We start from the raw sequence: 24,429 nt of genomic DNA, 5'->3' as shown, positions 1-24,429 counted from the left end.
TCATTTGTAAGAATTTTTAAGCTTCACGTTAACAGTGTAAGAGCCAAAGAGCTGAAATAATTTTACTCTTGTGTATGTTCAAATGCCACCTTCTTATTGTTAATGATCTTTTTTTTCTCGTAAGTCCCAAAAAGTACTAGTATGCCACTAGCTCATATGTTAGGTGTGTGCATGTATTAGAAATATATCATAATTTGAAAAGGAAGATTTTTAGACTTTTTAAAGTATTTACAACAAAAATAACTGTTTGACTGTGTTTTCATTAATAATAACACAAAGATTACTAAAATGATTTTAGGAAAAGCATTATTATGCTTATCTTATAATTAAAAATTACGATACTTATTCTATAATAAAGCATTACTATTATGAGGTTTATCATCAATGACCAGAGTAACAACAAATTATTTACCCAAGATATGCACAACAATGACAATCTACCTCTGCAAATTTAACTTCGACGATTACCCTACATGTACTCTTCCCTCCTGTCACACGGAAGTAAAATATTTTCTCCATTTATATCTCATACTTTTCCACCTCAGGGCTTTATAAAGTATCCTCTACTGGGAATGCCACCATCACACAATCTCTATCTGTCCTTGCTCCATGGTGTATCACAAATGTTACTCCTTTCATGAAGTCTTTTCACAATTCCCTAAATGATTTTAATCTCTCACTCTTGAGTTCTCAAACCATTCCTGTATTCTGCCTGAATAAGGCCAATTGTGTAACATGATATTCTAAGTAATCAAATAACTAATAAAACTTTGTGTATAACATGATACCATAACTAATCAAATAACTAGTAAAACTTTGGTAAAAATGTAATATCTAGATGCTAGAAATGTGAAAATATAAGCTTATCTAAGATTTTTCGAGACATAGAAAGTGTTCTGTGGTACTTACATTGCATTCTGGCAATTTTCCAGTCAAAATATCCTCTACTCTGATTGAGACATCTTTCACTACTATCCCACTTCTGGCATGCTTGACACTAATCTTGAAGCTGGTAATTTTGCCATTTGGTTGCCGAGGTAAATACCAAATCAGGTTAACTGCTGAAGAGTTGTAGGCCTCAACTGTGAGATTCACCACTTTTCCTGGAGCTGGGGAAGAGAAAGATTGGGAAGGAAAACACCTTGTTATAAAACTTAGAATTACATTTATATAATTTCATGGTACATGAAATTAAATATATAATACATTGCATAAAATCTATTTGTGTAAGATTTTTATAAATATATTTAACTGAACTTTGCCTAAAATAAAAAAACTGGAGTTGGGGCAAATCAACTTTACCTTAGGATAACTGGGCTAATACATGCATTGATGAAATGTTTCAAATAAATATGAAAAAAATTCAATCAATAGTTATGAACATACAAATAAGTTGGGATAAATTTCTTACTTCTTTAACTATTTTGGAATAATGTAATTTCATTAGATATGAAAAAAGTAGCAAACTGAATCAATTATCCAACCATTTTCACCAAAAAGCACATTTCTGGAATGTTTATAAATGTCTAGTGCCTAATATCAAGTGGATATCCTCCAATTGGTTGTGATTATTGTATTTTAAATTTTCAAAATCAGCTTTCTTCAGAATTTCATTATGCTTTTCTATCAATTATTAATTATATAGAGTAATAATAATAATCTGAGTTCTATCTGAGTTGGCATGAAGCCAATATGAAGCTAGAATTAGGAGAAATTATTTCCATTAACCTCATGGTAAAGTATGTAAAACTGATAGAGTAAAAAACCAAGATCCTTCAGAATATAAAACAAACACGACAAGTCACTTTTGAAAGAAATCAAAATGAAACAAAATGTCTGAGATTTAAAAAAAAGTGATAATAAAGATGCCTAGTATTAAGATGCCAAATAACTAAAGTTTGGGTTTACATTGTACAAAAGAATGCTAGAATATAATTTATAAATAATAGCCACATAAATTACATAAGAAAGTTAGATCTTTGGAAGGAGGTCTATATGAATATAGACTTATAAGGTAGGAATTAAGGGACTTTAGAACAGTTGCATTCCAATAAAAATAAAATACAATGCAACAATTATTGGGAATAATGTTGGACAGGATGTTAGCAATGAGGGTGAGAGTCAGAATACACTTTGATGATTGTGCTGGTAAGATTTACTGATAGATTATATGTGTACTGTGAGAGAAAAGAGCCACAGGTGACATCAGGATTTTTCCTCTATGCCCCTGGAAGAATGGAGGAATTATTTTGTGTGTGGCGGGGAGGGAGGGGGGAGAGTCTTACTGTGTCACCCAGGCTGGAGTGCAGTGGCCCTGTGGCACGATGTTGGCTCACTGCAAGCTCCGCCCCCAGGTTCACGCCATTCTCCTGCCTCAGCCTCCCGAGTAGCTGGGACTACAAGTGCACACCACCACGCCCAGCTAATTTTTGTATTTTTAGTAGAGACGGGGTTTCACCATGTTAGCCAGGATGGTCTTGATCTTCTGACCTCGTGATCTACCCACCTCAGCCTCCCAAATAATGGAGGTATCTTAAATTGGTTTGGTAATGGCTGCATGTTACAGAATAATATAATAACTATTAAAATCCATGTTTCCAAAAGTCTTATAACCTGCTTATGACTTAATGTTAAAAAGAAAAGTCAGAATATAAACGTCCATACATAGCACAAACTTTTCATTAATGTATAGTCATATAATATATCTTAATGGGGGAAATAGACAAGCCAGAAATGCATCAAAATGATAAAAGAGTTTTTTATATGATAAGTCTGTGGATAATTTTCATTTTTTATTCTTGTTTTTTCAAAGTTTTGTAAGATAACAATTACTACTCGTATAATCAGAAAGAATAATACATATTTTAATGAATAAATTAGCTCTCTGAAAGAACTCTAAAACTGAGTGGCCATGCTACTGAGAATTGTATGTATTTTACTGTCAGCTTTTATTTATATTCTTTATTATCTTAAGTGACAAATTCATGACTAAATCAATTTAAAATAAATGACAGGAAAATTACCACTTTCTGCAGTTTGGAAGAGAAATGGATCACTAAACACTCCAATGCCAGCACTGTTTTCAGCAGCAACCTAGAACAGACCAAACGGATTGTGTTCAAACATTTTACTCCCTGAAAAAACAGAATCTGAAATTTTAAAAAAAAAAAAAAATTGACTTATCCATAAGATAAATGCCAAAGATGCTTTTTTAATACTCTCAAGGAAGAAGGTAAAGATGAAGATATCTATATAATCAACATATAAAGTATTATTGTCAAAATTTTATAGATGAGAAAACTGGCTGAGAGAGGTCAAATACCTTGCCCAAGGTCACACAGGAATAAATGGTAGAGCAAGAATCCAGCAGCTGTTGGGTTTATTTTGAAAGCTCAGTATTTCTCTACTATATCCACTACATAAAAGACACTACAATTATTTCTGTAACAAATGCAAGAGGCCATGTACATGGTACCTTAATTTAGAGTTCACAATCTAATCAGGCAAATAAATACTCAAAAAAACTGTTTTAAAAATAAGTAGGTTTAATTAATAATTTAAACTAAGAATTCTAGAATTTTAAAGATAAAAAAATTGATTTGAATAATCTCTTCCAATAGATTAGAATAGAAAGAGAAAAATGTCATTAATGAGAATAAGACTCAAGCTTTTGCGAATGCCATGACTGGAATCATAACCTTGTTTTAACTGTAGTTCTATCAATTCCCAGATAGTAGCTTTGAGTAATTTACCTAACGTTGTAAGTAACATTTTTCTTGTCTTTAAAATGGGAATAACAATGTATCTATGTTGTAGGATTGTGCTGAGGACTAAATGAAATAGCACATGTAAAATACTTAACAGGATTTTTTCCGTAACATTACTTATACTAAAGACATCAAATTTACCATACCAAATACCCTTTGGAATTCTACAATGGCTAACATTTATTTGAACAGAGTAAAGGTCACAAGAATGATGTATAAAGTGTAAGATGAAACGGAGAGTAAGGGCTTCCCAATAGATCTTAAATAAGAGAATTCAAAGGAATAAAAACTCAAACTCAGTAAAAATAGATCTAAGCAGAACTAGGCTGACTAAATCACCTTCCTATGAGCAATAGTTTCTTATAGCACATTAAAAATTTTTAATTATCCTCAATAGCATATATTGACATGTTAATTAATCTGAACGTGTGCATGTTGACAGAAAATACCTATATTATATAATACTCAGATGTCAGTTAGAAAAAGGTTGCCTATTCTTTAAGTTATGTTTTCTTCATAAAATAGTCATCACAAATCTTTTATTTTGACTTCTACATAGGTATGAACTTTTTTTTTTCTTTTCTCACTGTGGGAATCATACTATTAGTATTTGCTTTCCAGTTCTGATCGTGTTCTTTAATTTTGCAAATAGGCATACTTCCAGTAAGAAAAATCTTCCTGGCAAAATCTCTCCCAATATTTCTTATCCTCTAGGAAGAGCGTCTCATTTGTATAAAATCACATATTTACACAGGTTTTATATATTTCCTTCTCTATATTTAATTATTTTCAAAGCTCAAAGAAGATATTGATGTTATATTTAGGAAAGATTCAGAAGATATCTTTACTCTTTATTATCCCTTGGAAATGTCATACATATCCCTTAACTGGAAGCATTTTCCTGTGGCCTAATTTAGCACTGCTTTTTATAAGCTCATCTTTCTGTAGCATTCAAGTAAGACGATGTTAAATTTCGCATATTAACTATGTAAAGGACGGCCGGGCGCGGTGGCTCATGCCTGTAATCCCAGCACTTTGGGAGACAGAGGCGGGCGGATCACGAGGTCAGGAGATCCAGACCATCCTGGCTAACACGGTGAAACCTCATCTCTACTAAAAAACATACAAAAAAATTAGTCGGGCGTGGTGGCGCGCGCCTGTAGTCCCAGTCACTCGGGAGACTGAGGCAGGAGAATGGCGTGAACCCGGGAGGCGGAGCTTGCAGTGAGTCGAGATCGCACCACAGCACTGCAGCCTGGGCGACAGAGTGAGACTCCGTCTCAAAAACAAACAAGCAAACAAACAAAACAAAACAAAACAAAAACCCCAACTATGTAAAGGACTAAACATTTTTTGTAAATGCAAAAGAGATAGTAAATGTTCAACAAATATTTGTTGAAAGTAACTACATTGAGTTCATGATTCTTAGCAAAAGTGGCTCTTTAGAAATGTTCAAACCAATATCCAAAATGTCAACAACAGACATGTAAATACAACAAGGTTGGAAGAAAAATGAAAAGCTAACTATAAGTTTTATTTAAAAATGAAGTATTTCAGTTGTAAAGGCTAAATTATTTAATTTAAACTTAATTTATTTTTGAAAAATGTCACTAAGCTAAAGTTTTTTTAAATAATTAACCAAAGTTATCTATTTCATAAAGTATAAAAGATACTTTATAAAGACACTTTATAAAGTACAATGTGCAAAGATAACAAAAGCTGTTTGTTTTTCTGTTTGTTTGTTTTGTTTTGTTTGGCGGCGTTTTGTTCTTGTTGTCCAGGCTGGAGTTCAATGACACGATCTCAGCTCGCTGCAACTCTCCACCTCCCGGGTTCAAGTGATTCTCCTGCCTCAGCCTCCCGAGTAGCTGGGATTATAGGCACTCACCACCATACCTGGCTAATTTTTCGTATTTTGAGTAGAGATGGGATTTCACCATATTGGCCAGGCTGATCTTGAACTCCTCAGGTGATCCGCCTGCCTTGGCCTCCCAAAGTGCTAGGATTACAGGCATGAGGCACTGCACCCGGCCGAAGTTATCTGTTTTTAAAAGCTTTAGTTTACTGATTTTTTGGAAAATAAAATAAGTTTAAATTTAGCCTTTATAAGTCTTGTAAGTAAAAATATTCTACCTTTTTATTAAACTTAAAGATTTTTTCTTCAGTATTTTTCTCCCAACCCTGTTAGCCATATGATTATCTCAACAGATGCAGGAAAAGCATTTGATAAAATTCAATATCCTTCATGATAAAAACCCTCAACAAAGTAGGCATCAAATGAACATATATCAAAATAATAAGAGCCATATATGACAAACCCACAGTCAACATGATATTGAATGGAGAAAAGTTTAAAGCATTCCCCCTAAGAAATGGATGGAAAGTAGGATGTTTACCCTCACCTCTCCTATTGAACACTCCCACTGGAAGGCCTAGCAAGAGCAATCAAGCAAGAGAAAGAAATAAAAGGCATCCAAATTGGAAAACAGGAAGCCATACTATCTTTGTTCACTGATGACATAATTGTATATCTAGAAAACTCTAACGACTACTCCAAAATAATAATCCTAGACTTGATGAACGACTTCAATAAAGTTTTGGGATACAAATTCAGTGTGTAAAATCTAGAAAACTCTAACGACTACTCCAAAATAATAATCCTAGACTTGATGAACGACTTCAATAAAGTTTTGGGATACAAATTCAGTGTGCAAAAATAAGTAGAAATTCTATACACCAATAACATTCAGGCTGAGAATGAAATCAAGAATTCAATCCCATTTACAATAGCCACAAAAAAATAAAATATCTAGGAATACATTTTACAAAGGAGGTAAAAATCTTTACAAGGAGAACTACAAAACATTCATGAAATAAATTAGAGGTGACACAAACAAATGGAAAAACATACCATGCTCATGGATTGGAAGAATCATCATACCATACCGCCCAAAGAAATCTACAGATTCAACACAGTTCTTACGAAATTAGCAACGTCATTTTTCACAGAATTAGAACAGCAATCCTAAAGTTCATATGAAACCAAACAAGAGCCCAAATAGTGAAAGCAATCCTGAGCAAAAAGAACAAATCTGGAGGCATCATATTACTTGACTCCAAATTACACTACAAAGCTATAGTAACTAAAATAGCACAGTACTGACACAAAAATACACATACACATTAGTGCAAGAGAATATAAAACCCAGAAATAAAGCCACATACCTACAACCAACTGATTTTTGACAAAGTTGACAAAAATAAACAATGGGGAAAGGATATTCTGTTCAATAAATGGTGCTGGGGAAACTAGCTGGCCATATCCAAAAGAATGAAACTGGATCCTTAGCTCTCACCATATACAAAAATTAACACATTCTGGATTAAGGACTTAAATATGAAACCTGAAACTATAAAAATCCTAGTAATAAAAACTAGGTAAAACTCTTCTGGATATTGGACTAGGCAAATAATTTATGATGGAGACATCAAAAGCGATTGCAATAAAAACTAAAATGGACTTAAATAGGACTGAATTAAACTAAAAAGTTTCTGCACAGCAAAGGAAATAATTAACAGAGTAAACAGACAACCTACAGAACAGGAAAAAATATTTGCAAATTATGCCTCCAACAAAGGACAGATATCCAGAATCTACAAGGAATGCAAACAATACAACAAGGAGAAAAACCCCATTAAGAAGTGGACAAAAAACATAAACAGATATTTCTCAAAAGAAGACATACAAGTGGCCAATAAGTCTATAAAAAAATGCTCAACATTAGGAATTATCAAAGAAATGTAAATTAAAACCACAATGAGACATCATCTTATACCAGTCACAATAGCTATTATTAAAAAGTCAAAAAAACAGATGGCAGTTTGGATGCAGAGAAAAGGGAACACTAATACACTGTTAGAAATGTAACCTCTATGAGAAGCAATATGGAGATTTCTCAAAGACCTAAAAATGGATCTACCGCATTCAACCCAGCAATCTCACTACTATGTATCTATCCAGAGGAAAAGAAATCATTGTATCACAAAGACACCATCACCCATGTTTATCATAGCATTATTTACAATAGCAAGGTCATGGAATCAACCTAAGTATCTATCAATGGTTGATTGGGTAAAAAAAAAAAAAAAAAAAAAAAAGTGGTATATATACACCATGAAATACTATGCAGGCATAAAAAAATAAAATCATGTCCTTTGCAGCAACATGGATGGAGCTGGAGAACATATCCTAAGTGAAATAACTCAAAAATAGAAAGTCAAATACCACATATTCTCACTTACAAGTGGGAGCTATGAGTACACATGGTCATAACAATGGAAATAGTAAACACAGGATTTCAAAAATGGAGAGGGTGGGAGAGGGTGAGGATTGAAAAATTACCTGTTGGGTACAATGTTTACTATTTGAGTGACAGGTATACTAGAAGCCCAAACCCCACCATTATACAATATACCCATGTAACAAACCTGCGCACATACGCCCTGAATCAAAAATAATTTTTAAAAAAAGACATTTCTTTGGAGTCTAAATTTTATATATAGATCAAGGCCATGTTCTTAGACCACAATATCTCAAAACCTGGCAAAATTATTTTTACTAAGTTTGGTTTTATTATTTTACCCTTAGCTGTTATGGAAAGAAGTTTACAAAATCCAGTCCTGCAGCTATTAATCCTTCAATGAAGACTTTCTCTCCAATCTAAAGCACCAAAAACAAACAAAAAAAACAACAACAAAAAAAAAAAGAAAAAAAAATTGAGCTCCCCTATGCAACTATTATACAATTTTCATACGTAAATTGTATAACAGATTTATTGCCCTTTTTACTTTGGTTTCTAGAAAATTGGAGAATAAAACTTGTAAGTCAATTTTTAATAACTGTGTAACATCCTGTGGTTTACATACCTGCATTCAAACTACCCTGGCCTCTTGTTTGCATTTAACTTTTCCTTCTTTAACTTTACATAATTTTTATTTTCTAGAGTATTGTATTATATTCATACACGTCTATAAATATATGCAAAAATATTCATAGAAAAAATGAAATAGGTAATATACAAATATGCATAAAAATTGAAATGAAAAGACGATAACATTTTACCAAGTGTTAAAATCCCAGGTGGATGTGACGCCATGATTCTGAACATTGTTTGTCAGTCATGGACTGTATTCAGCTGTAAAGGCTTGACAAGGTGGGAAAAACCTCCTACACTTTTAAAATGAAAGAAATGTTTGAACACTAAGTAGTCATATGCAAAATAATTACCTTAATTTCATATGTTGTTCCAGGATTAAGATTAGTAAGAAGAACTTCCAGACTGTCTGGCTTTGCTCTGACTTGTGTATATACTGTTTGCATCCATGGACAAACTTCCTTATATTTGACAATGTAAGATATAATCCTTCCATTTGGGTTAGGTGGTGTATTCCAAGACAGAAGAATCCCAGCAGATCCAACTCTTTCCCCGGCTAGGAAGACTGGAGGCCCTGGTTCTATTTTTTAAAAACCCACTTTGTTAAAAGGTCAAATAATTGTTGCATTTTCACAAAAACACATAATAACAGTATTTACAAATGTAAAATTTGAAATTTCCAAAGAGCAATATGAGTTTATACTCCCGACAGCTCTGTTACTATTTAAAAAAAAAAAAAATACTATGGGGAATACCAAACACATTATTTTATAAGAATGTGAAAAATGGAATGCTACTAAATACTACATGCCAAATATACTTTTGATGCCAAATCATTTTTAAAAGAAATTCACTTAATGCAAGGCTTACACAGAAAAACTAAGAAAACACGAAACAGTCTTACAAACGGAATAATCCTTCCTGAGCAAATGTAACCAGTTTATTTTCATGGTTCTGTATTATTTAAATGTTAGCATTAACAGTCTCTCTGATCTATTTCAAAAACAAGTATAGAGTAATTATCTTTGCACTTTGAAAGTAAAGGAAGCTGAAGAAACAGCAGAATGCAGGTTCTAAGCAGATCACTTTCTTAAGTTTCCATTTTGCCTTAATTATTCTACACTGTTTTCATGAATTTAATGTACATGTTGCCAATATAAGTATTTCCATCCAGTAGAATTATACTGACTCCACATACTTTACTTATAAAGTAATTTAAAACATATACTCACTTGTTACATTTGTTGTCACTGTTCTACTAACAGGTGAGCTGTATGTTGTAAAAACTGAAGAGATGGTTATATCGTACCTAGTACCAGGAACAACATTGGAAACATCAACCTAGAACACCACAAACAAATGTTGCATTAAAATTCTTTCTGGAAAGCAAGAAAGCTAAAATAAATATATCACTGTAACAAAAATTAACACTTCCCTATATAACTCTGCACTGTTTATAACATCACAATAAGTTCCATACTATTGTAAAATACAGATTTGTTATATAACTTTTTACCAAATAACTTTAAAATAAAAACTTATAAAACATACTGTGTTATCACAGCCTAAGTCAGCATTTCTATCTATCCTAGTTCACTGTCACAAGGAACAACTATTCAAGTCTTGAGAAATCTACAGCCAATGGCTTAGCCCTTGTTTTTAAAGAGTGTATACAAAATACCTGTGTCTCTGAAGTCCCAATAAAAAGTAAAATAAAAATGATAAGAAAATCCATCTTTATTACATTTTTCAGGCAGTAGAATCACATTGATGGCTCTAGAGAGAAATGTTGCCTGCATTAATGATTTAAAGACAGATCCTTCTGGCAAGTACACAATTAATGAGCCTGTATTACTCAATAGCTCTGCCTTTCTTTGTTAAACTATTCATGAACCCTTGGATGACTGGCTGTAGGTTCAGGGTGAACTTAAAAAAGAAAAAAAAGCAGCATAGATGTTGCTAAGGTAACAGTCCACCGATGCTGAAACTTACACTCATCAGTTTGACATCAACGTTTTTGTCTTCAACTTATGCTTTCAAAAACCCAACCAGCAGTAAGTTTTTGTGGTAGATAGGTTTCATAAAATAAAGAACTTTCCTATTAGGAGCAAAATATAAATACAAGTAGACTCGGCAAGTACAATAATGAAAACTATACCTGATATTCTCCACCTCCAAGATCTCTGATAGTAACAAAGCCATTGTCAGGAACAAGATCCACTTGATACCTTTCCACATGACCAGAGGGTAGGCTCCAGTGCAGAGATAAGGAATGTGTGGAAATATTGAAGGCTCTAAGTTTCTCAGGTTGTTCTGGTTCTGATATTGAAAAATAGAGGTTTAAAATAAAATTATTCTCCCAAAGTTTCAAAAAAATGAAAAGCAATAGTATAGGTTCAAGTTCCAAAATAATCATGTTGTTAGAAATCACTGAGTACAATAAATGATCTCTAACTATATTTGGGTGTTAGACATGTAAATATTTAACAACACCTAGGTTTTAGGTATAACTATCATAAATAATATAACAATTAATTTTGTTTCTAAAATCTTTCTTATTTACTAAAATCTGCTGGTTGACCAGATTGTTTTTGAAAGCCTATGCTCTAATTGAAAATTTGAATCATTTTAAAACAAAGTAAATATAAACTGTTTATCCAATTACTTGGAAATTTACCAAACAGAAAATAATTGGAAAAATATATAACCAAAATTTTCCAGATTTTTTAAAGGGTGAGCATTTCTGATAAATATTTGTTATTTTATCTTTTTTTAAATTTTTAATGTCTTTTTCCCTTTTCTACGGTGCTGATCTGATAAATATTTTGTTAGGTGTTTCTTTAAAAGAAAAGATAAGGTTTCATATCAGAAATGAAATATAGTTTTAAAACAAGTACCAATTGTTTTAGCCATTTCAACCATATTTTTCTACCTTTGCTTCGACTTTTTCAAAACTTTTGTTTATGCTGCCTGTACCTCCTTGAAGGGAGTTTTCCAATAAAGTTCTTCTGATTGGTTGCCATGAGTCAGGTATGCACTCTGCCTTATCTTTAGTGCAGATTCCAGACAAACAATATAGGGGGAGGAAGAAAGATTATGAAGCCAGGCATGTAAAACATGTCTGATGCAGACTCAAGCTAACACTGTTTCTAAACGAAAGGAGGCTGGAATTAATTTTGAACCTCATTTATCATTTTAAAACCCCACTACCAGAAACGATTTGAAAATGGATATAATGAAATATACATTTTCTAACAAAACTAACAGGGCACATTGCATATAACAGAAATATTAACATAATAGGTCGTTTTCTTGGTGTTTTAGGGAAGAATGTTTCTGAAATAGTTTTTCTTTATCTCTTTTGAAAGTTCTTCTAATGATTATAACATAACGCTGTCCTGCATACCCAAAGCTTATATCAATTGATTAATGTCCACCCCAACATTCTCAGAGTTCCAAACATTCTCTTGGCATCAACCGCTAATTGTCCACTATTCTTCTGGTAACTCTAAGAATACTGTAAACCCAAGGCAAAAATTCAGAGAAATACCCAGCCTGTGTTGGGTAGAATTTCTTTTTAGCTGCTGACATTTTTTCCAAGGTAAATCAGACCTATGCCTTCTGTATTCTCAAGCTTGAGAGAAAAAAAGCTTGATTTTCCTATCTGCTACATTAAAATAGACAAAAATCTACCATGATTGATCTATCTAACCAACTGCTACTCACATTTACTGATTTGCGTGAGGGTTTAATACTATTGTTTCAGGGACCCCAGACAGTAACTAGTATCTATGAAGTATTAGACAAGAAACTAATGAAGACATGGAATAAGACTTTGGAAGAAAAAGGAAGATGTGAGAAGTGAAGCACTAGTTACTGGGATGGCGGTGAAACAGGATGTGGTTTCCTGGACTGAACAACCCTTGCCTACGAATGAACGGTGTCTCACCAAGAGAAGGAAGAATATATTGGTCTGGACAATTGCCAATCTGATCAAGAGGGAAGGCCTGGAATCTTCACAAGAGTTTGGTAAAGGCCTTTCCAAATAGCAAAGTGTATGGAAGCCCTGGAAATGAAAAAGAATAGGAGTAACTGAGGAAAGCCAGAGATTCTGGGATCAAATAAGAAAGGGGAACAGACTGATGATCATGTAGGTCATACTAGAGATTTTAGGGTTTTTAAACTAAATTCAGTGGGAAGCCACCAAAGAATTTTAAGCAGGAAAGCCATGGGGCTTGTTTTTTGTTTAAAAATATAATTTTGAAATATGGGCTATAAATTAGAGCAAGGTAAAAATGGCAGCAGGAAGCTAATTAGTAGGAAATCATGGTACTCTAGGCTGAGAGGAGGGAAGCTTGTCCTCAGAAAAAGGTGGAAGATCTACAGCAATGCTTAAATCATTATGGAAGAGTGCCGCTTTCTGGTTAAGAGCTAGAAGATTCAATTAATTGAAAATAGACTCCATAACAAAGATATAATTTATTCTCCATGGAATTTAATCTCTCAAAAGATAAGAAACTAAAAAACAAAAATACTATTCTCAACCTAATTTTTACTAACCAATAAAAATAACATTGTGAAGTGGAAATGTTTGGAGTTTTAAGAGGAAAAAAAATCATTTCATATTCAACTTAATTAGGGCTGGCAAAAGGAATTCTAGGTTTAATTACATGTTTCTTCCAGACTTTAATTTCCTAAAAATGAATCCTCAGAAGCCTGTATCATTAGAGCTTAAGAGATGTTCTGTAATCAAACCACTTTGTCAAATAAGTTCTTTTTAAGTTAAGCAGCTTTCTTTATTGTAGGATATTTTAAAGCCTCAGATATGCTAATATATCTTGTGAGTCTCTAAACCACCACTGTCCAATAAAACTACCAAGTGAGCCACACATGCAATTTTGAATTTTCTAGTAGCCACATTTAAATAGTAAACAGAAACATGTAAGATTAATTTTAATAATATATTTTATTTAACCCAATATATCAAAAGCATTATTTCACATATAATTATAATAAAATTATTGAGGTGGTTACATTATTTTTTTCATACTAACTCTTTGAAATTTCATATACATTTTAAACTTACGATACCTCTGAATTTGGACTGGCCATATTCCAAGGTTAAATAGCCACATGCTGCCAAACACCATATATTGGACAGTACAGCTCTAACTATAGCATCTCTTAACTTTTCCCTTGGCATTGCAGTGAATTTACCTAAATTTTATTTTAAGAAGCTGAGAAATAAGATCCGATGGTCTGTGTCTGTAAAGGAAACAGCTCAACAGAGTTGGGAAGACGTCCAATATAAACAAAATCTTACATATCTCAGAACATTCAAAAAGAGTCAGACCTATCAAAATGGTATCAAGAAAGCAAAAGAGTACAACGGGCAGATATTTTAAAATAAAATACTAAGACTTTAAAAGTTGCATCATCATTGTTAACTTTATATTTTCTCTGCACTAACACTGTATCTGATAAGTTTTGAAATTCACTTTTTAATTTTTCTGTGATTACATTATAGGTTGGACATAATGTATGCTATTACAAATAATGAGATATACAAACAGTAGATTTACAAAATAAAAAGAACTAACTCCTACTTAAGCTTATGACACACTTTGCACTGTGCTAAGCACTTTCATATATTGTTTTATGTAACACTTGCAACAACACCATGAATACTACTATTGACATTTAAAAAGTGAGGAACAAAGAATTTAAGTATTCCACCAAGTCTCATAGCTAATAGGTAAATGGTAGAGCCAAGATTTAGACCCAGAGACAAAGTCTCAAGTTTTCAATCACTATGAAAACTGTGTGATCCTCTAACTTTCACAAAGTGGCTTATAAATAACAGCAGGTTTTAAAATCCTAAATGAATTAATTAATATTTTAGAATAGATTCAACTGCAAAATTGGATGATCTACAATTTTTCTTTCAAGCCTAAGATTATTATTTGAAGGACTTCTAATTTTGGCTTAAGGGATTCAATCTAAATATGTCCCATGCCAGGGCAATGTATACTTATCAAGTGCCTGTAGCTTCCTCATATTTAAGAAATAGGCTAGGAGTAAATTATAAATAAAATAAACATCCTCTAAAAAGTCAGCATTATATCGGATGCCACCAGGGTGTAAAAATCAATTTTTAATACAGACACTGGGCACAGGCCCTAGAGTTGGATTGCTGGGTTCAAATCCTGACTCTGCCTTGTAAACAAGACTTTAGGCAAAATACTTAACATCTCCATACCTCACCGGCCTCATCTATATGGGGATAATAACACCTCACACCTTGTTGTGAGAATAAAATAAGTTAATACATGTGAAGTGCTTAGAAGATAATAAGAACTAAGTACAAATGTAAGCTATGATTAATAGTCTATTGCTATTTCTACTATTTTTCTCTAAAAGCCCTGGTCATCTCTTAGTTAAACCATCATGTTACCTGTTCTTCATTTCTTAGCTTAGCCCCCTCCTCATATCCACTCAGTGCTTTGCTCAAAATGGATCCCCAAGCATTGCTCCATCATTATCACTCTTCTATTTATAAAAATTAGGACAGCAAAATGTCCTTCTGCTCTGGAGACCACCACCAGGCAACCCAGATTACCATCTTTTCCCATTTCCTCTTATTATACTCATCTCTTAAGTCACCGTACTGTTTTAACAGGGACTTCAATTACTTACCTGCAATATCTCAAAACCATCACCTAAACCGCACTATGCAACCAGAACATCAAGTTCCTACTATTTTATAAAGTGCTCTTTTCTTTAAGTAAAATGAAAACAAAATTCTGTATCTTTTATGAAACTTTCCTGATATTGATACGACCTTGGTTACTTTTTCCTCTGACAAAATTTTCTCTAAGTGAGCAAATTCTGTCACTCACACTAACTGTACTCTTTCCTTTACCTGTGTATAAACAAAATAATTTTTCATATTTTTTCCTTCAATCTTTGCTCAATGATCTATTTGATCTTTGTATCTAACCAAACATATCTGCGTTTACCACTAGTTGTGATTTGCCACATAGGGGACTTGTAGCAATTTTCTAACAAAAATTTTGGTTGGCTCAATTGGAAGGATCCTACTAGCATCTAGTGAGTAGAGGCCAGGGATGCTGCTAAACATTCTCTAATTAACAAGACATATCCTCACATAGGAGAATCACTCAGTCCAAAATGTCAATAGTGGTAAGGCTGAGAAATGCTGCCACAGACTAAAACTTCTAGAATGGGTCCCATTTTAGTGTATTTGATTGTATACTTTACCTATCATAATACTCTATAGAAGAAGACATTTGACACATGATTTAACATATTTGGTTTTTAGAAATAGATAAGGTATATAGTATCTATTAATATAGACAGATACTCCTCAACTTACAGTGTGGTTATATCCTGATAAACCCATCACAATTGATGCGATATTTTCCACTTGTGATGGGTTTATTGGATGTAACCCTTATGTAAGTCGAGGAGTGTACTGAATGCATATTGCTTCTGCATCATTGTAAAGTAGAAAAATAGTAAGTTAAAGCATTGTAAGTCATAGATTATCTGTATAAATAGAACAAAAATGTGCAAAGTGTTTGACTCTTTTAAAAGTCAAAAAGAATCTCAGAGGTCATCTAATTTAAATTTCTCAGAAACTTGATACCCAAAGACATCAGGTAACTTGCCCAGTAGTACTTAGCTAACAAGTGCCAAATCCTGGAGTAAAGCTGGTACATGAATTCTAAACTCATTCCTTGTTTTGCATTATCACATATATATCACATTTGGGAGGATAATAGTGTATGTGTTAAGCAGCATAAGGCCAACCCCCACAAAAGATGCCCAAATGCTAAACCCTGGAATGGTGAATATGTTGTGTTACATGGCAAAAGGCACCTTGCAGATGGAACTAAGATTATAAACCATAAACAGAGATCAACCTGGATTATCCAGATAGGCCCAATCTAATCATACCAGCCCATAAAAGTAAAAGAGGAAGGCAGAAGAGTCACATATGATGGGGGGAAAGGGGAGATTTGAAGCCCGAGTGGCAGTGGACCCTCCTTTGTTGGATGTTGGAAGAGGATCACAAGTCAAAGAATGAGGCAGCATCTAAAATCTGGAAACAACTGTCAGCTGACAGCCACCATGGAAATAATTACCTCAGTTCTACAACCACAGGGAATTGAATTCTGCAAACTACTTGAATGAGCAAGGAAATTATTCTCTCCTGGAATCTACAAAAAGGAACACGGCCCTACTAGTACCTTGATTCAACCAGAGAGAAGTATGTTGGACTTATGACCTATAGAACTATGAGATAATACATTTGAGTTGTTATAATTTGCTACAGCAAAAATAAGAAACTAAGAAAATGTTGACAGCCAAATAATAAATACCCATACCCTGAATTATCACCATATGTCTGCGACCTCTGGGTCATTTGCCCAATCCATAGCCTTCAAGATCACTTAAGAGTAATTCTCATGTGTTACTCTTGCAATCTTGTACTTTTTTGAAAAATTTAAAATATTCATAGGCTTCATAGCTTCCTTTGGATTTAAAAATTACTCTCTAAATTACTCAGGATAGGATTTTATTCTCTTTACATATTAAAAAACAAAGTCTTTCAATATTGAATTGCTTATAGTCCCAAAAATACATCATATTCATTTACACCTCCATAATTTTGCATGGGCTGTTCCTTAACTCTGGGAGTCCTCCTTTTCACACACTCTATATCCTCTCTAGTCTGATTAGCAAATTCCTAATCCTTTTACAGACATTACCAGCCCCAAAGAGCTTTCTCCATCGAGGCCATAGAGCTAATCTTTCCCTCTTCTGTGTAACTACAATAAGTTTGGACATACTTCCATTGCTTCACCTGTTGCATTGACTTATCCTACATGTGTTTCCATGCTTGTATTCTTTACTATCCTGTGGCTGTCATAAGACTATGCTTTTTCATGTGTATAACACATATTAGGATGTCAAAGACAAAGAACACATTTTTAGGAGAATAGATGATCCCCAAATACACCACATAATTCCACTAGCTAGATCTCTAATTCAGTGTGAAACTGAATATAATATTAACCTCATTTATTGATCACTATGTGTCAAATAATGTTTTATTCAATTTATATTTCACATGTCATCTCAAAAATCTGCAGAACAGGCCAGGTGCAGTGGTTCATGCCTGTAATCCCAGCACTTTGAGAGGCCGAGGTGGGTGGATCACCTGAGGTCAGGAATTTGAGACCAGCCCGACCAACATGGTGAAACCCCGTCTCTACTAAAAATACAAAAATTAGCCAGGCGAGGTAGTGTGTGCCTATAATCTAGCTACTCAGGAGCCTGAGGCAGAAGAATTTCTTGAATCCAGGAGGCAGAGGTTGCAGTGAGCCGAGATCACGTCATTGCACTCCAGCCTGGGCAACAAGAGCAAAACTCCGTCTTATAAAAAAAAAAAAAAAAATCTGCAGAACAGCCCACTGAAATGTGTACTTTTATCCTCTGAAATAGTCTATAGACTGTAAGTTTTCAAATTTCAAAAAACTCCACTGAAATTTTACCTTGAACAATACAATATATAACAGAAATGTGAATTTCTTAAATATCAAAGATAATTTGCATACCTGCAACAACCCTGGTAAACATGCCAGATCCTCCAAGGTTGCCTCTTATTCTGTCTACCATTATGTTATATATTACACCATGAGTCACACCTGTAACTGTGTGCTCAGTCACCATTTCCCAAATAAGATAGTCTTTTGCAAACGTTCTATTTGATATATAAATCTTACAATGAGTGAAATTGGTCTTTGTTGTATTCCACATTAAATTTGAAGTATTCACAGCTTTCAAGGTTAAGCCACAAATCCTAGATGGTTCTAATGAAAAGGTAAATTATATGTAAATAGAAATTACACATATATTAGTAAAAATAGAGCAATTATGAATATTATAATTTAAATATCTATGTAACAGTCCTTTAATTTACTCATGTATAATGTTCTTTTTTTTCTTTTTCTTTTCTCTTTTTTTCATGTATAATGTTCTATATGTTTATCTCTGCAAACAGAAAAATAAGATATTACATATGGGTTTTAATTTAAGTGACACAACAATATTCTCTCTAGTTCCCAAATATCTTTCCTTAGTCAATCATAAATCACTCGTAATAAAGACATTCCTTTAGCTTTGTGTCTCTTATAGCCATAAATATCCTTATATAACATAATCAGAATTTTGTTAGCTACCACCAAGCAGATAGCTAGATGCCAAAGAAGATGAAAGAGAATAAGTTATAGAGGGTGTGAGGGCTAGGAGTAAGGGCTTTTCCACATGTGGCTCTTTTTGTTTACATCAAAGTTTTTAGCATTCCTATATTGCTGCATTTTTAATCTGTTCATCAATGGAACTAATGTTGCTCCTTGCATTATCATTTAGTCTCCACTGAGAGGCAACCTCACAAATTTTCACGAGAACTGTTGATAACTAATATTATTATTCCACCTCACCCAGAAACATTACAAAACCAATTTACAATAAATCTACAAACTTCAGGAAAGAGAAAACAGAAGTACTCTGTTTATCAACCCTCAGGTCAGTAGAAAATGAATTGTGTTTATATTATTAGGGCATAATATATATACATGTGTATACATAGATGTTCCATGTATGTAACATATATAACAATATGTACATACAAACATATATGCGTACTTTTGGCTTCAGATTATTTTTAAAAACTCTGTGTCACTCTCAGTATATCTAGATATACAAATACTTTTATAAGTTCACATATTTTTGAGTTCTCTTAATCACATTAAGATCATCATTATTTATCAGCTTTTGTGTCTTAAAACAACTATAATCATGCTTAGCCAAAATACTTTCAAGTGTTACAGGACTATAAAACTAAATGCTATTTATGATCTTCCTTACTTGTAGTCACTTTTTTCATTACAGATACACTGTAATCTTTGTCTTTAACTGTCTTCATCTGAAACATGTAGTCCATGCCCAGAGTCATTATTTTTACTTTGGCTTTGTCGCTATAAACAATGACCTTAATCAGCTTTTCCTTTCTGGATGGCATGCAGTAGGATATCTAGAGAAAGAGAAAAGTAAATTTGTATTTTCCAAAGTTTAAAAAGCACTAACTCTGTAATAATCATATTTACCATAATTACTACTACAAGGTAGAGGTTGTGATCCTTCCTGTGTTCACTAAGGAATAATTTTAGGCTAGTAGAGGCAGAATAACTCAGTGAAGTTCACAGAGTAATAAGCATAGTCGATTGTCTTAGAAGTTTATGCACTAAAAGACCAATAGACTCCATCTGTTTTTAAAGTTCACATGTATATACACACATACAAACACATATACTGATTTTTAAGTGTATACGCATATAATAGATATATTACATAATGAGTAGGACTTACTCTTCTGCACACCTGAAACAAAAAAAAATGTAAAAATGTATTTTAGAGATAGCTAATCATTATGGATAGTACCTACTACCTACTCTCTCAACTCCATGTAAACAGAAGACTATAGGAAGAGAAAGAAAAAAATCAATGGAGTCCCAAGTTTCTGGCCTAGCAGAGAATATCATGGCTTTTCCGTGGCTGCCCACAGAATGGTAAATAGGTTGCTTCTGCACACATTCTGACTCCAGCTAAATGAGGAGGGGCCCATGTGTATCACTACCATACATCTAGAGTGCCTGCTAGAGGGATTGACATCTCTCAATTGGACAGATACTTAGGCAGCAGACTTCCTGCTCTGCCCTTATTCCTTACGGAGCAGAGCAAAGGGGAAATAGAAAGAGAAAGCAGAACAAAGAAAATGTTGCTGTGGAGCAATTTGTACACCCACCTTTGCCTGAACAAAAATGCCAGAGTCTCCCATGGGTCAAGTATGACCACTGAGAGTGATCAGTCTTGGATCATCTTACCATTACCCAACCCAAGAAGGCTGGTCACTGTGCAAGAAGACCTAGCAGCAAAAACCAGTGAGATGTGATGCCAGAGGAAGGCGCTAATAGGAGTTACAAATGTTGAACCCGAGCTGCGTCTGCCAAGTCAAGGAAATAGGCAATAGAAATAACCCCCAAGGTTCTCCAGAAAACTCACATATGTGCCTCAGGAGACAGCCAGTGTTTGAAGAACTGTCAAACAGATGTCAGTGAAAGCCAGTCAGTATAGTCAGGGGAGTAGTAAAAAACAACAAGAGAGAGAACTACAATAATAGACACCTGAAATAGAAAAGGCACTTCAAGTTCTTGTTGTATAGATTAGTGAATAAATGATAAATTTACACTACATTCTGGTCCATCTTTCATCATAACCTAGGCCAAGTCTACATATTATTCATTAAAACTCTGAGAGTGAGCATTGCCTTTAGAAATTTTCAGTGGTGTAATCTGATAATTCCAATAACCTGGAGTTTTTTTAATTCATTAAAAGCTACTTATAACAATTTTTATTCTTCTTTATTCCATACTTCATGTTTGTAGAATGCAAAGAAAGATATGTCAATTTTATAAGTTATTTAAACTTTATTATGCTTTGAAAAACAGCTATTATGTGGTAGAAGTCAAACAAATTTCCTAAGCAGACATAGTTATCACTGTCTTGTGGGAAAAGTGCTTCATTAATGAAGAAGATAATCCTGAGGTCTAGAAGCATACCATTGCTTATTGATTCATAAGGTGTCACTGATAATTACCTTACTTGTCTAACATATGTAGTGAGTAGAATGCTGAGAACTTCTGGTATGAAAAAGGATGGTAGGAGAAAATGTCATGCAATTATAGTAGAATATAATCTTAATAAAGTGCTAAGTTCAGGCACAGTCACATTAAGACATTACCAAAGGGTAGAAGAAAAAGAAACTGTAGTGATCTAATGATAAAAGTATTTGACTAATTTTTTTAAATGTAATTCAAAAAATAGATGATTATCCCCTCTAAAAATTATGTAGAATACACATGCCTAATAGAAATTCAATTTGTGCTTTATTTCCACTTTTAAAGCATAGTTTGGAGGCATGTGATGATTAATTTTAAATGATTAGAGAAATGATCCCAATTATCCAAGTGCACTTTGCTAAGCAACCAGGATACTGTTACCTAATTCATTAAAATTTAACAAATAATCTAATTGACCAAGAAAGAATCAGATAACCATTAGTGATATAATGTGTTCAATAATAATATTCTGAACCTTAAAGATTAATATGTTACCTTCAAATCAGTTTCACATAGTAACATACATAATTTATATCTCTGAAAAAAATGTGCCCAAATAGAGTAAAAAGTAATTGTATGGTTATATATTTAACTGACAACAAATGAATTTATGGCCTCAGTTAACCCCACAGAAGATCATTCCATTTGACATTTGCCTTAAGATATAAGAATTAGAACAAACAGAAAAGGTTAAGAAACATAAATCTTTTACAATTAATATTAAAAATGCTTAGGCTTTTCATTACAGAATACCTATAGTGAATATAGGAATGAATTGAATCATTCTGGAAAGGATGGAATTTTTCATGAGTGATTTATTATTCAGGATGCCCCTATCATTGGATGACATTTATAAATGACAAATAGAATACTAATCCCTGACTTTGTGACCTTGCTAGCGTAGAGTATCCTCACCTCTTTTCCATGAGCATGAATCTTACCTGTTATTAAAAGGTCATCTCAAGTTCCACCCTTTCCTGATAACTATATTCAGTATTGATATATTCCCTCCATAATCACTCCAAGCATATATGGAAACACTAGGTATATAAACTGTTATTTACTCATCATCTATTGAACATCTATTAAAGGGGGTTAGCATTATTCTAGGTACTAGAGATACGGTGTAAATAATACAGAAAGGGCTTCTCATTGTAGGAAAGTTACATTTCTCTGGTGGCACCTGATAACAAGCAACTAAATAAACAAATGAATGTGATAACTCAGCTAAATAATAGCGTGACTACTAAGAGGGATTTTATTTAGATTTGGTAATCAGGGAAGGATATAGGGAGATTATATTCGAACTGAGAACTCAGTGACAGAAAAAGGTTAACCAAAACTGGAGGCAAGATGCCCGTGCAATGGGAATATCAAGCATTAAAACCATGTAGGGTGGGTGTGCTTGGCATGTTTGAGGAGGAGAGAGATATATACGATTAACACATAGTAACTGAGTGAGCTGGATAGTTAGACAAAAATCCAACCAGGTGAGATCTTGGAAACCATGGCAAGTGTAGATTTTATTTGAAGAGCAATGGAAATCCACTAGAGGATATTCAACCAATGTTATATGAATTGTAAGGAAATCACAAGTGGAAATAGAGAAACCAGTTAAGATAAGAAATGCTATCATTCATCATCTAGGCTGCTGGTCTTGGTAAGAAAGGATAGTGACTGTGGACCGGGCGTGGTGGCTCATGCCCGTAATCCCAGCACTTTGGGAGGCTGAGGTGTGCAGATCACAAGGTCAGGAGTTTGAGACCAGCCTGGCCAACATAGTGAACCCCCTTCTCTACTAAAAATACAAAAAAATTAGCCAGGTGTGGTGGCACATTCCTGTAGTCCCAGGTACCCGGGAGGCTGAGGCAGGAGAATCGCTTGAACCTGGGAGGTGGGGAGGTTGCAGTGAGCCGAGATGGCACCACTGCACTCCAGTCTGGGTGACAGAGTGAGACTCTGTCTCAAAAAACAAAAAAACAAACAAAGAAACAAAAAGAAGAAAAAGTAAAAGTAAAAAAGAAAGGATAGTGACCATGACAAGAGGAGTGCAGAGGAGATAGAAAAGTGAACACATTCAGAAGCTGTTTCAGAGGTAGAAATGGCTAAAATAGCTGAGAGATTGATGGATAAGTGATAGGAGGAATCAAAGACAGCTGAGCAAGTGATTGAAGAACAAAGGAAAACTACAAATTTTACCTTTCATTCACCAAAACATTTATTGATTCCTGCTATGCCTCAGACATAGGTCTCAGTAATAGTATATAACAGTGACCAAAGTAGACAAAACATCTGACTACAGGGAATTCGCATGTCAGGGCATTTGCAAAGTGCATTATCTTATTGAATTCTCACAGTAATTTCGTAGAGTAATAAAAATAATCTTCATTTGTCAGATGAAGGAATAGAACCAAAGAGGATAAAGATTTGCCCAAGGTCTCAGAGTAGGGAGTGAAGTCAGAATTTAAAGCAAGGAATTCCAGGGTCATTGCACTATACTGCCTACCACACCTTGTAAAATTACAGACAAACTGAACGTGCACATGTATATAAGACTGCCTCGCATTAGAAGGCTACCACATGAGGTCTGGAAGGAAGAAACTGTGAACAAATAAAAGGAAGTACTGCTTTATTCAGTACATAGTAACTTTGGAACTCCACTCTTAAGGAAAGCTAAAAGATTCCTCAAGGAAATGGCATAGGGATGTTAGCACTTGTGCATCAATAATAACAATCAAAGACAGCATGTTAAAAGTAACACAGAAAAAGTTAAAGGAAAGTTTCATAAAACACTCTGTGTAAGAAAATGTCACTCCCTGCAGATGGGATCAGAGAGGCATCTGGGAAGAAATGGGATTTCAGCCAGACACTGATGGGCCAATTTTTGCCATTCTTTCACTTTATCATTTAATCCAGATGACAATAGTCACTCTCTGTAACTAAGCTGTCCAATATGATAGC

General features: G+C 33.9%; 1 protein-coding gene across 2 annotated transcripts in view; it reads right to left on the bottom strand.

The window, feature by feature from the left end:
* The window catches only part of PTPRQ (protein tyrosine phosphatase receptor type Q), a 266,655-nt gene that overhangs the window by 203,121 nt on the left and 39,105 nt on the right, over positions 1-24,429 (bottom strand). For both annotated transcript variants that reach the window (XM_015431259.4, XM_015431261.4), the window contains exons 17-22: positions 19,658-19,823; positions 10,860-11,020; positions 9,934-10,042; positions 9,055-9,281; positions 3,024-3,093; positions 910-1,109 (exon numbers count right to left, since the gene is read on the bottom strand). In XM_015431259.4, coding sequence (XP_015286745.3) covers positions 910-1,109; positions 3,024-3,093; positions 9,055-9,281; positions 9,934-10,042; positions 10,860-11,020; positions 19,658-19,823 — 933 coding nt within the window. The remainder of the gene's footprint in view (positions 1-909; positions 1,110-3,023; positions 3,094-9,054; positions 9,282-9,933; positions 10,043-10,859; positions 11,021-19,657; positions 19,824-24,429) is intronic.

This window comes from Macaca fascicularis, chromosome 11 (genome assembly GCF_037993035.2).
Source record: "Macaca fascicularis isolate 582-1 chromosome 11, T2T-MFA8v1.1".
NCBI lineage: Eukaryota > Metazoa > Chordata > Mammalia > Primates > Cercopithecidae > Macaca > Macaca fascicularis.
The sequence above is the reverse complement of the archived record's forward strand: the minus strand, read 5'-3'. Positions and strand labels throughout refer to the sequence as shown.